The sequence below is a fragment of the Rosa rugosa genome, chromosome 5, assembly GCF_958449725.1.
Source record: "Rosa rugosa chromosome 5, drRosRugo1.1, whole genome shotgun sequence".
In the NCBI taxonomy this organism is placed as follows: Eukaryota; Viridiplantae; Streptophyta; class Magnoliopsida; order Rosales; family Rosaceae; genus Rosa; species Rosa rugosa.
In genome coordinates, this window is record NC_084824.1 from 23,854,009 (window position 1) to 23,867,411 (window position 13,403).

Below are 13,403 nucleotides of genomic sequence, written 5' to 3' on the forward strand. Positions count from 1 at the left end.
AACCTAACAGTCCATTAGTGTTTTAAGTGTTCAAACCTAACCCATCATGATTTGTTTAAGGCCAACCACTATGGCTTGGTAGCCTATATATAGAGGCTACAACAAGTAACAAACGACAACACAATTCATCAACAACAATCTCTACGATTATCCAAGCCTCTCTAGAGCAACCCCTCTCTAAGAGCAACTCCTCTCTTTCTCTTACCGGTGATCACACTCCAGTCCTAGTCTTCTCAAGAGCCGACTGTCAGTGCCACCAAACCCTCTGTCAATGTGCTTCGGTCCTAGTCTCCTCGGGAGCTGACTGTAGTACTGCGACCACAACGATTACGGAACTAGCTAAGCAAGGGTAACGTCCTCGCAAACCAGCGAAGCTAAAGTCACGCTTTAGCAAGTTCTCCCCACTTCCCGGTGATTTTGCTCTGCTCGACCTACAACGTTGAGTATCGACTTGGTGATACAAGACAAAGTCCTCACCACGAGGCACAAAGAATCTCACGACGAGGTTGGTGCTCTCCTTGTTCACAATCGCTTGATAGAAGTCAGGTCAAGGGACACCCCCGACGACCGCACCCCAACGATGCTGGCACGCCCGCGCAAGAAAAGAGACTGTTGACCAGCTGCAGCAAAAACTGGAGCCAAACACGAGGCATAGCAACTATTACTTGGACTTTCATTATTGATGACTTCTCCTAGGTTTCAACTATAGACCTACACCATAAAATCTTTCATTGGTAATTCAAATTGAGGTAACATTCTCTTAAAAGCTAAACCAATTATCAAGGTACAAACTATCGAGGCACATACATGCCAAATATGGATACTTGTGCAACAATTAGAGTATTAGACCACTCAAGCAAGACTTTTGAATTAGAGTGCTTTGCCTGGGTTTCAATTGGAGACCTAAACCACGAGACCTACAAAACCTTTGATCGGTAATTCAAACGGAGGTAGTATTCTCTCAAAAACTTGACCAATTGTCAAAAAACAAAATATCAAAGCACAACATGCTTATTGTGAATAACTAGACCGCTCACTTTTGAACTAAAGAAAACAATAGTAAAGCCTATGGGTCAATAAAGTTTGGGCTAATAAAGCCCGCCCACGGTCCATCTTTTATTTGGCCAGTGATATGTGAAATAAAATTAATTTTTATTAAAAAAAATTTGATTGAGTTGAAAATCGAACCCAAATTTTTGAATTTTAATATTTTCAAATACACCAAATTAAATAAAAAATTAATAATATGTATTGATTGATAAAGAAAATCAAATCTAAAGTTACTATTTGTTTGTTCAAATGAAATGATGTTAATGGATTTAACATATTTATCTAATATGCTCCAAATAATTTATTTATTTCAAAAATGATATTTCTTTCATTTTTTTTCTGGGCAGGGCCGAGCTGGCCCTATACTTTACTAGAATTGGCAGGGCTTGGGCCAACCCAGGGATTCAAAAGTGAAGCCCATACCCTATCCTATGTAGGGTTGGGCTAAGCTCGCCCATTAGCTTGCGCAGGGCCATCCCATAGCCAAAAAAATAGGGCTGGGCTTGGGCATGCCCATCAACCTAGTATTGATTTTACAGGCGTAGTAATTGTGAATTAAATTGTCAAAAAGACAAACACAAGTTACGAAATATAGAAACACAAGGAGAGCTTCTAATGAGGACCAGTTGAGGATTTTTTTTGTGTAACCCACTTTTCGATCACATTTTCACAAATCAATCGTGAGATGTTTAGATATTCATGTGTAGATCATTTATGTAATTTTTCAACCAAATTAAAAATTGTTAAGACTTTCATAATCGTGATTTATTATGAACATAAAACATATTTGTTTTGTCTATTGATTTGATCTAATTCAGTACCTTCACAATTAACAATTTGGAAGAAAATTTTTAGAAGTGATCTACTCATGCATACATAATCATCTAACTGTTGATTTTCCGTAATATAATTAAAAAGTAGGTCTCCCAAACTATTGATTAGAAAGTCCTCATTAAAGTGGTCCTCATTAGAATGGCTCACTAGAAATACAACATGATAACTTTGAATAGACCACAATCGGTTATTCCAATGCATTATAATCTTTTGCATAATTAATAAAGTTTTCTTCTTAAAAAAAAAAAAAACACATGATAACTCTGAATTAAATTTTCTAAGTTACATGTTGGAAGGACGAGAGCAAAAAACAAACATAGCTGCAAAAATGGGAAAGTTAGGAAAGTGTTTTTATCTAAACTTTCTCGAACCGGACAGAATGATATTTGGATTTTCAAAGTGATCAAATAGGCACCTGGACTTCCAAAACCACATCATTAAGGTGCTGCCGTCTATATTCCATTTTTCCTCCGTTAAGTGCATAGGTAAATCAGACATTTCACTCAAATTAGCTGCTAAAATGACTGTTATAACCTCATCTGACATTGACAAACACATTTCCTTACTTTCTATCTTACTTTCCCTCCAAACTCTTCCCCCCTAATACTATTCATGTGAAGCTTTTCATCAAATTTTACCTCCAATTATCGTCTCCTAATAAATAATAACAATATCCAATATTGTGACATTATGTTTTCTTGAATAATTTTTATTATTTTTCAAAAATTAGCTCAGAATTCAATTAGTTTTTAAGAGGTAAAATTAAGAAACAAAAAAAAAAAAGTGATTATACAACAAAGTATTCTAGAAAAACAAAGCATAAAAAATTAATTGCTATTCTAATTTTAGTGGTCAATTTAAGTGAAATGTCTGATACTTTTTTTTTTAGAAGAAGAACAAATTTATTCCATAAATAGAAACGTTACAACCATGGGGTTGACACAATGTATACTCTCCAACCTCCCTAGGATAAAAAATCAAAGAAATACTCAACTCCCTAACTAATAACCCGGCTAAAGTCTTATCATTAACGATAAGTGACATGAGCCAATCAGGCCCAACCTCTAACCCAACATTTATTCGGGCTACATAATTCGCAATTGCATGAGTAGCCATATTCCCCTCACGTCGAACATGATAGATGGTAGTGATATAGATGGTAGCAATTGCCCCTACATTTAATAGAGGAATAACGGAATATAGAGAGAAACAACTTAGTGATGTGATTTTAGAAGTTCACGTACCTATTTGATTACTTTGAAAATCTATGTACCATTCTGTCCGGTTTCTCGAGTTCGGACCAACGTCAAACACCTTATGGTTAACAGCCACACTGAGCTATTCCAAGTTCCAACCTTTTGTTGCCGCTTGTTGCCAACACGATAGAAATCTTACTCTCGCTTAGAAACGCGCGAGGAGTTGATCAAGAACATAGTCTGTTCACAAAAATGTCTATGGCTCTGCGTCGTCACCTCTTCGGTGGAGCGAATCACATCACTGCCCATCATACTCACCACCTTCTGAAACCCAAAATGGGATATTGGGCGCCATTTAATCACAATGCTTTGGTCCCCTCACTTGTTCTTCATCAACGTTTCCACTCCTCCATGGATCTTCCGCCTCTTCTTCTCTGCGGCAAACCCAAATTCAGTTTCACTATTGTTATGTGGTGGCACTTGCATTTACAATGGTGCCCAGAAAGATGATTGGATTATCAGACTCGCCCAGTTTGCAGTAGACCAGTACAATCACAAAGAGGTTTCCTTTCTTCTTTTTTCTACAACAAGTTCATATCTTTATGCCAATTTACTGGGTTTGTTGAAAACCCAGTTAAAGAAAATGGTGGTTTTAACTTTTGTACAAATTTTTCCATGCGTCCCAATGTGTTTTCACTTCTCAGGATCATTTCAGTTGCCAGTTTTCTTTGGGTGCTGTTTGTAAATTGTAGTGTAGGTTTGTTAGTTTTGTCATTTTCGTTCTCTTAATTGGGCTTGTCATTATGGTGTATGGTGTGTTTTAATGTCATTATAGATTCTGTCTCTGTTTCTGGGATTGCAAACAGTTTTGTTTATGGGGCCTTTCTTCTTTTGTGTCATGTGTGTAGAGTAAGCATCTGTGAGGGTGGTGGGGGCAAGCCGCACTATGGTTTCTAGCATGTTGTACCATATTACACTGGAGGCCATGAATGCTATAGGCCTAAGATTTACCATGCAATTATTTGGATTACAATATTAAAGAATTGCATGGTGCTGCTTGTGTGGAAGCCCCTTGTCTACTCTTGGTGTTAAGTCTGGTAAGTGTATTAGTCCAAAACTGTTTCTTCTCAATTTTGATCTTATGTAATTTTGGTTTTAGTTGCTACGTTTCTATATCAATTTTGTGGCTTTTTCTTTCACTTGATTGAGGACTGTTGTGCTTTTCTCAACATCTTAGATTTTTATATGCAGTGCATTTGTATGTTTGCCAAAAAATTGGGGGAAAAGGAAATGAAGTTCTTAACTAACTGTCATAGATGTTTTAAGTTTGTATTACCCTTTGCTTGACTTGGTATATGATATTCTGCAATTTTTGTTTTCTTCCAAGTTTATGAAAATTACTTGACTTGGTGTTAACAGTAGAAACTAACTTGCATACATAATCTTTGTTTTCTCTATTCTCCTCAATTCCGAAAGTGGAGGGAAATTCGCCCCAAAACAACTTTATTTGGACAATACAATAGGGTAACTGCCACTGTTCATTTCTTCATTCTTCACACCTATATGTTCCAGATGTAGGTTGATCTTTTAACAGCATACATTCTGGAAATATTTCTTTGTTTCTGTCTGAAGTAAAGAGGCAAGAGATGAAAAGAAATCAATCCCAGATCTTTTGCTTTCTCAGACAACCAAAGGAACCAGCTAGCTGTAGAGGCAAGTATTGCATGTGTGGAACATGCAGCATATCAGCCCCTCTTTGTCTATCAATTACATAGACCAGGTGGTCTAGTTGCCCTGAGCAAGAAGTTGACCTGATGACAGGCATCACACAGGCCTAGACCGTATAACAAAGAATTAGTTTCACTGTGAGCATAAGAACCGGCATATCTGCCAATAGTCTTGTCTGGTCTTTGCTAATTCCCAAGTTGCACCTATTCTGATTCCCACGTTGACGAGGGGAACTTAGATATATAGAACAATGATGGCAGAAGGGTTTGTGCAGTGTCACCATTCTATAAGAGCATTTATAAAATTCTGCATCTTCAGTTCATGTGCAGAAGCGAATTTTACCATCCCTTTAGTTAGCATGCTGGCTGTTGAAGGTGTTTTATTTGATCTAGGATTTCAACACCCTCAATTCTTAACTTTTGATTTACGAATGCATATATGGGGAAGCATGCAACTACTGTGGCCTTTTGAATTTCACTCATTAATCCAAGAAACAAAACGATTAAGTGTCACAGACATCATACTTGAGGGCTTAAGGCCAGTATGGCTGCACTCTTGTGTCCATATAGCTAAACTAGTTATTACTTGCAAGCCATTTTGTTTTGTTTTCCTTTATTGAAAGTATCCACCTCAAAGTTGGTTGCGGTATAAGTCATAGTAGGTGCACAATCACTTGAAGAAGTCGACCTACACAGTCCATAAGACTGCCATATCTTTAAGAGATTTACCAAGTAATGTCAGGCTCTACAATTTTATAGAACAATTTAATGCGTAAACTATTAACAACACTGACTCTAGAACTTCCTATGATTTGCCACAGCTTTGTTCTACCCCCAGTGAGTTTTTTAAGTACAGTTTTGTCCTACTTAAGCTCTGCTTTTGTTTGGTGGTTCTCAGGGTAGTCTTCATTAGTGTCTTATTAATAGAGCACTGTTAATTTTCCTCATGTGTCACTTTGTCTTGAGGTGAAGAATTATATAGGTCATTCTAGTGGCAACAACCACAATAGAGAACTAACCACAATAGAGATATAGATCCATATGTAAAGATCTGTATTAAGGCTTTTGTAGGTATGTGCTGGGAATAAAGAACACTAGAAAGGAAGGATTGTTGACTTAGGCAACAAAAGCTGTTGACCAAAAAACAAAACAATGAGTTTGTTTTTTTGTCCTGCTGCGTTTTTGAGCCAGCCATTGAAAGAGCTGAACTACTATAGTTAAAGCTGATACAATCTAATAATCCATGATGACTGTTCACTGTGCATTTTTCTGAAAAGATGAGACTGAATAAGAAAAGAGCAGTTATAGTACATTTGATGGACGTAGCATTATCTCAAGCTAGATTGCAAATGAGACATTATCCTGAAATTACTCAGATTGAAACTCCATGAGAACCGGTAATGAAACTAAGTAATCTAACACTACCCTTTGAGCTTTGTTTGTATGCTTTAGGGATCACATCAAAAAAAGTTAAAGCAATCTGTGCCATACTATTACAAAATTGAGTTGGTTCAGCAATAGAACTATTACAAAATTGAGTTGGTTCAGCAATAGAACTATTTGATGCTTATTCCTAAGTTTTACTAATGTTGGTTTATAAAAGTGAGTGTGTGTGTGTGTGTCTGTGGTTTACGTGAATTGCGATTTGACTACTCTTTTCATAACTTATTATTTTATGCAGGTGATTTGAAGTTGCATGAAGCTGCTATGTATTACAAGAATCAAGCAAAACAAGATCGCTTCCTCACTTGAATTTATAAAGCCTACATTTTTTGTGCATTTGGGTCTTCATTGGCTATCTAACCTTCAAATATCTTACATACACCTGGCGCATTGCACTCATATACAAGGTGAGCTAGCGAGACAAGCTTGTATTAGTTTCTAACGTAACAGCCTTCCTCCTAACCTTCAAATACACACATAAATGAATAGTGAAGTCTGGATGAGTTATTTTGTTACTGTAATTATGACCCGTGATGTGATGAGTTACATTGTGAAGCCTGCCTACTGGTTATTTTTCTTGTACATTAGGATAGAGAGCTGTCCACTTTCACACCCCCTTTCACCTATTGTGTCAGCAGCCACCATTCTGAAGGAATTGGAAGCTCAAACTCTAATATGGAGAGCCTTGGAGCGAGGTAACTCTATTGACACATGTCATGAATGGGATGCTTTTTGTCATATATTTCATGTTGCTTTTGGTCTAGTATGTTGCTTGAATCTAGAAGTCTAGCAAATAAGACCCATACCTTCTATTCGAGTTCAGAATCAGTTAAGAGGAAACATATGATAAACCTTTCTTCTTTCTATTTTTTAAGTAACAAACATTCATTTATGGGTGCTGTAATCTAAGTTTTGACCAGTGCCGTGCTCTAAGGCACCATGTCTGTGATATAGATGTCACTAAAAGGAAAGGGAAGCCATTCAAAATTCCAACCACCATTCCATATTTTCCTGCAATGCATGCTTTGGGATTAAGACACTCAAATGTTCATTCACTAGCATATTTCCTAGTCCATTCTTTCGCCATTTTGTTGAATTCCTGTCTGTTTGTTTTGAAGACATCGCTGCTTGGATTGAGAGGGTCCACTGGGTTTGGATCATTAAGAAGTGAGCATATGGAGAGCAATAGGCTCTCAATGGTCTGGACTGGGTTCCATTGATCTTCTTCTAAAATGTCAATGTAAATATTGCCATCTTCATCGATGTTTGGATGATAAACCTGCATAAGACCAACGTAGACAGCATAGCATCCATAAAATTAGTTGTTAGAGAAGGATAGAGGTTGCAAGAATCTATTATGGGAGTTGAAAATAGGCTTTTGAATGTAAGTTGGGCAAGTATCGTAGTCGATGCAGAATGACAAAATACTATTGGAAGCATATTGTGGCTAGAGATAGAAAGGTTTGTATGCTCCTATGAAAATGAGAAAGGAAAAGATGTAGTATGAAGGTTTCCTTTGATGCAACCTGTTTTTGAAAGTTAGTGAGTAGTGTTCTGCTAATTCCACTTTATTATTATTATTATTTTTTATTCATTTTTCTTTTTAATTTTCCAAATAGCATACACCAGTGAGAGTAAATACTTAATTTTAGTTTATGATGAGTTGGACTGAGAGAAGGTGAACACCAACTAACGAGTTGCACCTGATCAACTTTAAACTGGATCTTGTTTTCATTTCAGCTCAAGCTTAAATAACAGTAGAGTAATATTAATATGTGAACATTAGTATATTTAATTACATATCAAATTTAATCTGTTGTTGACCGACTTGACTAAGCATGTATTCTGTCTCATTGATATTTGGTGATGTTTGTTTTTCAATTCCTCTTTTCTCATTCTATTTTTTTTTTTTTTTTTGGGGTCAATTTTCTGTTTCTTTTAGAAACGATCGAGCTCCATATGTTTTACCATGATATCAAGAAAGATGTGTAAATAGGTACCTTGGTTAGGAATTTGATGATGGGAGGCTTGGTTGGATAGTCGTCAGGTAGCTCGATAGAAAGAAAGAAGACGCCTTCTTCATATGGAGAATCTGGAGGCCCCATAACAACACCTTGCCATTTGAAAGGGTCTTCAAGGTTTACTGGTCCATAACTGCAGTGAGTTGGGAAGTCTGCTTTTATGAATCCCTCCCTTTGGTATATCCAGTGGCTTGCAAGTTCTCTGTCTTTCATGAGAGAAGTAATTTAGTATGGATCAATCATAGGATCTCGTCTATATAGCGATGATATCGTGCTTAGGGGATTGTGCGTAATTCGAACGCAACTCCCCTGTAGAGCTTGTTCATCAAACAGTGGATTATTCATCCTAAAGTCATCATTTCATTGAAAGAAATTTAATGCAATAAGTGAATGTACGTACCGATCTGCCATGTTATGTGTGTGCCTGAAAGATGCAGCAGAAGCCTGAACAGAGCGGACAATGCTTTGAAACCTCAAGAATTAGCTTCTATGGAGGAAAAAGCAAACCAGAGGGAATGAACAAATATTGGAAGTGAAAATATTCAAGGTCTTCGAGCAAGTCTAGGACCTCCTTAACTTGTAGACCGAGATATATGTCCTTTTAGGTATTGGTTTTCTTTCAGCTTTCCATGTAAAGGATTAGTAGGTTCCTATACGTTGCTTGACTTCATCCGCGTTAATCTTTCGAAAGTCTTGTTTCATGGAAGTTACCCGAGGGAACTTTCATATGCAATTTCGTTGGAAAAGAAGACTTTGTTGACCAATGAAGGTTTTGCAATGACTCGTAAAATAATATGGCCATTGCCTGATTGGTAATCTTACGTACTGAAGAGTGGACGTGTTCAAAGGCTACTATTTTTGGTGGGATAAATTACGGGGGTTTCACTTGGACCTCAACATATCTCCACAATCTAAACTCCACCTCTCCCATACGGAAATGAAAGAAAAGCGGTTGATGTTGTTGAGGTGATGATGCGGTGTGGCCGGTCCGATCAGAAGACCACGGAGTATGGCCACAGGAAAAATATTTGAAAGTGGGTGAATCACCAGTAGACATTCTCGAATGAATTGGGGCAAAAGAATAAATCAATGAGAACTCTAGTGCAAAATTTATAAATTGCTCAACTCTAGTTCCAAACTTATAATGGTTCGTCTATTGTATATTAATGCAGCGATACATCAAGTAGACTAGTTCAATTCAGAGTAAAATAACTTCATGCATTGGTAGACTAGTTAATTTGGGACTCTACTCTATTTATGTATTTATTAGTCTATCTTTATATTGAACTAAATTTACTTGATATACCGGTGCATTTATGTATTATAAAACTTCTCAACTTATAAATCTGTATGCAGGGTGGGCTTTGAATTGTACGAAACAATTTAACAAAGGCAGATGAAATCAATTTTGGAAAGCAGTGTTAAGCCCAAAAGTTCTTATAGTAATCCAAATCATTGTAGGTTTAGCAATCGTTTGCTTTTACGTGATCAACGAGGAAAAGGCTTTGGTTTCCTATGGGTTTCCTCCATTACTCTTATCTCTTATAAAAGAACATAATGTGACTCCCCATAAAATTTGACGAGTACCTCGATTTCAAGCGCCATTGTTGGATCATCTCAGGTGTTGAGTAGTACTGGGTTTTTTTTACCATTAATTCAAAAGAGTTAAAGATCGATGGGGATCAGCCTTGAAGATTTGAAAAGGAGAGAGTATAGCGAGTCTTTTGATGAGCTTTTAGCAAAAGCTAAAGAATTTGCAACAGACCGAGAGGAAGCACTTGAAATTTTGAGAAATTGGATTCTGTATGATTTGAGTTGTAGAAAATCCACAAGAGAAGAAAAAAAATCGACTAATATTGATCCGAAGGAGAAGGCTGAAAATCGACGTGACAGATGCAAAATAGTGATCAAGAAGATGAAAGCTAGCTCTACGAAGCCATGCAATGATATAAGAAAAGATCTGGTCCCTTGCAATGACGAAGATGAAGAAGCTTCTCATCCTTCTTCTGCAAGGAATAATGATCAGCAGATGAAAACTTATGCATGCTGCTCCAAAATTAGTGAAGATCAAGATAAATGTTTCAATAAACTCAAAGATGCTTCTTCTCCTCATTCTTCTACAAGGAACAAAAGGAAGAGCCAAAGTATTGAAGATCAACATGCATATTACTATACGGTCTATAACTATGCAGGTAAAGCTGGCAATTTGATGAACTTGATGGAGACGAAGAAGAAGGTGAAGAAGCCACGAGCTTTACCATTTGATGGTTCACCACCAGAGTTGCCTATGGATTTAAGAAACAAGATCGAATCCCTGCATGGCTCCGAGGCCAAACTAGTAATACAGAAGGAGATTACAAATACTGATGTGAACCGCCATCATGATCGTCTGAATATGCCGAGGAACCAAGTACTAACCATGGACGTTCTCAATGAACAGGAGCGAAAAAAGGTTTTTGAACATGGTTTGGAAGTGAGAGTGATACAACCATGTCCAGAAGAGAGAAACTTACATTTAAGGAAGTGGAATTCGCACAACGGCGGCTATTCCTATGTCTTAAACAGTGGTTGGAAAGATGTTGTTAGTAAGTGTGAGGATCATATTAGGCCTGGTAATACAATTCAGGTTTGGTCATTTCGAGTTGATGATCGCGGAGAGGTCTGGTTTGCCCTTGTGTGCCATGGGCCAAAAAAACTGTAACAGGATGAAATTAGCATTTTCCTACTAGATCACGAAAGTCAAACTCAAAATCTCTCATCAACAAAAGGAAACTTATGCCACTATATCAAATTGCGATCATTATTGTTATTGAATCAAATTTCGATCATTATTGTTATTGAGTCATTGGCATTGCCGCATCATTTAATACATTTCTTGCCGTACATTCAAAAAGATGTATCAGTTATTATTGAAACAAAATATGTACATTCTAATTTAAATTTCAAAACTGAAAACTTATGCAGACCTTCAAAGTGCAAAATAGGCAGTTGAGAAACTAAATTAATAGGTTCATATATATGTGAGCAAAAAAGAAAAATGTATACCTCCATAAGGAAAATCTTTTGATCGAGCAACAAAACCCAACTCGAAGAAAGTAGAAGAAAGAAATGAGTCATCTTTTGAGAAATAAGCACAACATGGTTATGGATTAATCAGAGACCAGAAGAGCATCCCATATCATGTCCATGTCCAAAGATGGCATTCTACTTAGCTGAACAGCATCCATATCTGATGATGATATTACATCCTGGCTTTTCTTGCTTTCAAATATCACCTGATCAGATCCAAGCTGCCACTCTTTTCTTGTAATTTGGTTTTGGCTGATCAAATTACTATTGATGATGGAATTTGAGTTCTTCTGATGACGATCATCAGCTGATGAGTGCTTCTTCTTTTTTGGTGATGGAGGTGATGATGAAGACGATGACTCCATAATATTCGTCTTCTTATTTGCCTGTTGTGATATTGCTAGTTGTAACTTGGCTTCAAGCAGGGCAGCTGTAGTGCTTGTACTCCCATTCAAAGCATTGGCCTTGAGTTGATGTTTTGAATCTGGAAAATTCAAATGAGCATATTCGCCTCGGAGCATATAGGCAGCAGTGTCATAAGCACTTGCAGCCTCCTCAGCTGTGTCGAAAGTCCCCAACCAAACCCTTGTTCTGTTTCTCGGTAATCTAATCTCAGCCACCCATTTTCCCCAATGCCTTTGCCTCACTCCTCTAAATAGCTTTCCTTGTGACGATGGGATTGGTGCTGATGGCTGCTTCTGTTGTTGATTCTGAAATCTTGATCTTCCACTGTACCTCATCGGCTGTGTTTTCGTCGCACTTAGCCAGTAATCATTGAAACCTTTAGATGGATTGTTTGCTAGAGTTTGACTGATTTTGAGCCATTGATCAAAGCCTGGTTGACAGTGCTCAAGGTGAGGTATAGGAAATGAGGGGCTTAAAGAGGAGAACATGGACTCATCACACTTTTTGGTTGATGATGGATCTAAAAGGGTTGTTGGTTCCTGCAAAAGTAGAGTTAAATTTGGGAAATTTGATGGCTTTGATGACAAGGAAGCTGGAGAAGTAGGTGGTTGATCAGAAACATGGGCTTTGTTAAGCACAGGAAATGTTTCAAGGAAATTCACAGGCACAAATGGATTTGTTTTGTTTATCAAAGTGGAGTTACCAGAAACTTCATCTGCTGAAGAAGAAGTGCTAGACTCTGGTGACAGTGATGATTTTAATCCACCGACTTCCCAACTGGCCGGATCACCGAGAAAATTCGATCCGGTACTACTTGCCATTCCTGGAAAATATGGCAACTGCTTTGGGATGAAGGTTTCCATCTTGGGAAACTTATCATCCATACTGAAAACTATGCCTCAAAACTGAACAAGCAGAGAATGACATATAAACTGTAATGCAAATGAACGCAATGCGGTATATATATTAACACTAAAGCAATGAAAGCTTCAGCTCCTCATGTGACTGGTATTAGAATATTAGACAGAACCTACTTTATGTCCAGAAAGCAAAGTTATTGTCCGAGTCAGATCTGCTTGGCAAAAAGAATAAGCTCACCACCTTCCATTTCCTCTTCCACACAAATTCGTGCTTCCCAATATTCCTGAATGTCCATTGCAACCAATCAGAGCCTGACAGCTAGGGCCTCTTACTGGCTCACCTTCCACATGTAGGGTACATGATGATCAGTGTATAACTGTATATGCATGCTGTGAATCTTCTTCCCCTAGTGATGGTGACTCCATGAAATGTTCAAAGTCTTGCTTTCAGTAATATAGTGCCCTGCGATCGATGTGGTTCATTTTTTATGTCTTTGATCATGTGGTTTTCTCCAACACCCACATGCCTTAATCCCTAGGTCTTTTTACTTTGCGATTGAGTTTAATATAAAGATTAGACCTTTTAATCTATAGAAGAAACTTCAATTTGTGATCTTCGTTGATGCCGAAAATTGCATCTAGGACTCGTGAAAATTGGACTGTTATTCTGAGCACAAACATTTTGTTTCGAGTAGCCAAACACTTGTTTGATACCTAATCCCGAAAAATTTACGAGATCAAAGTGACATCAGTGTTAGGGTAGTGTAACTCATACAAATTATGAATTTTATTGGGTTG

General features: G+C 37.5%; 2 protein-coding genes and 1 long non-coding RNA gene across 3 annotated transcripts; 1 reads left to right on the forward strand and 2 right to left on the reverse strand.

Moving 5' to 3' along the window:
* The first annotated feature begins 3,184 nt into the window (after nt 1–3,184).
* On the forward strand, nt 3,185–8,329 carry LOC133710312 (uncharacterized). Its single transcript, XR_009846597.1, has 4 exons — nt 3,185–3,642; nt 3,989–4,177; nt 6,489–6,945; nt 8,193–8,329. It is a non-coding gene; the product is annotated as an uncharacterized LOC133710312 (long non-coding RNA).
* On the reverse strand, nt 7,095–8,949 carry LOC133710311 (uncharacterized). The gene is made up of 3 exons (XM_062136356.1): nt 8,672–8,949; nt 8,251–8,473; nt 7,095–7,529 (listed from the first exon to the last, which is right to left on the reverse strand). The coding sequence occupies exons 1-3, from the start codon at nt 8,680–8,682 to the stop codon at nt 7,299–7,301; spliced, it is 465 nt and encodes a 154-aa protein (XP_061992340.1). The 5' UTR covers nt 8,683–8,949; the 3' UTR covers nt 7,095–7,298.
* A 2,190-nt stretch (nt 8,950–11,139) lies between these two features.
* LOC133710748 (ethylene-responsive transcription factor ERF062) lies at nt 11,140–12,862 on the reverse strand. Its single transcript, XM_062136885.1, has one exon. It carries the CDS (start codon nt 12,627–12,629, stop codon nt 11,421–11,423), a length of 1,209 nt encoding a protein of 402 aa, XP_061992869.1. The 5' UTR covers nt 12,630–12,862; the 3' UTR covers nt 11,140–11,420.
* Between the last annotated feature and the right edge of the window lie 541 nt (nt 12,863–13,403).

Coding starts and splice junctions, on each gene's coding strand:
- LOC133710748 (XM_062136885.1), bottom strand. CDS start 12,629: ATGGATGATAAGTTTCCCAAGATGGAAACCTTCATCCCAAAGCAGTTG.
- LOC133710311 (XM_062136356.1), bottom strand. Junction 7,530..8,250: donor TCATCAAATTCCTAACCAAG/GTACCTATTTAC, acceptor GGTCTTATGCAG/GTTTATCATCCAAACATCGA.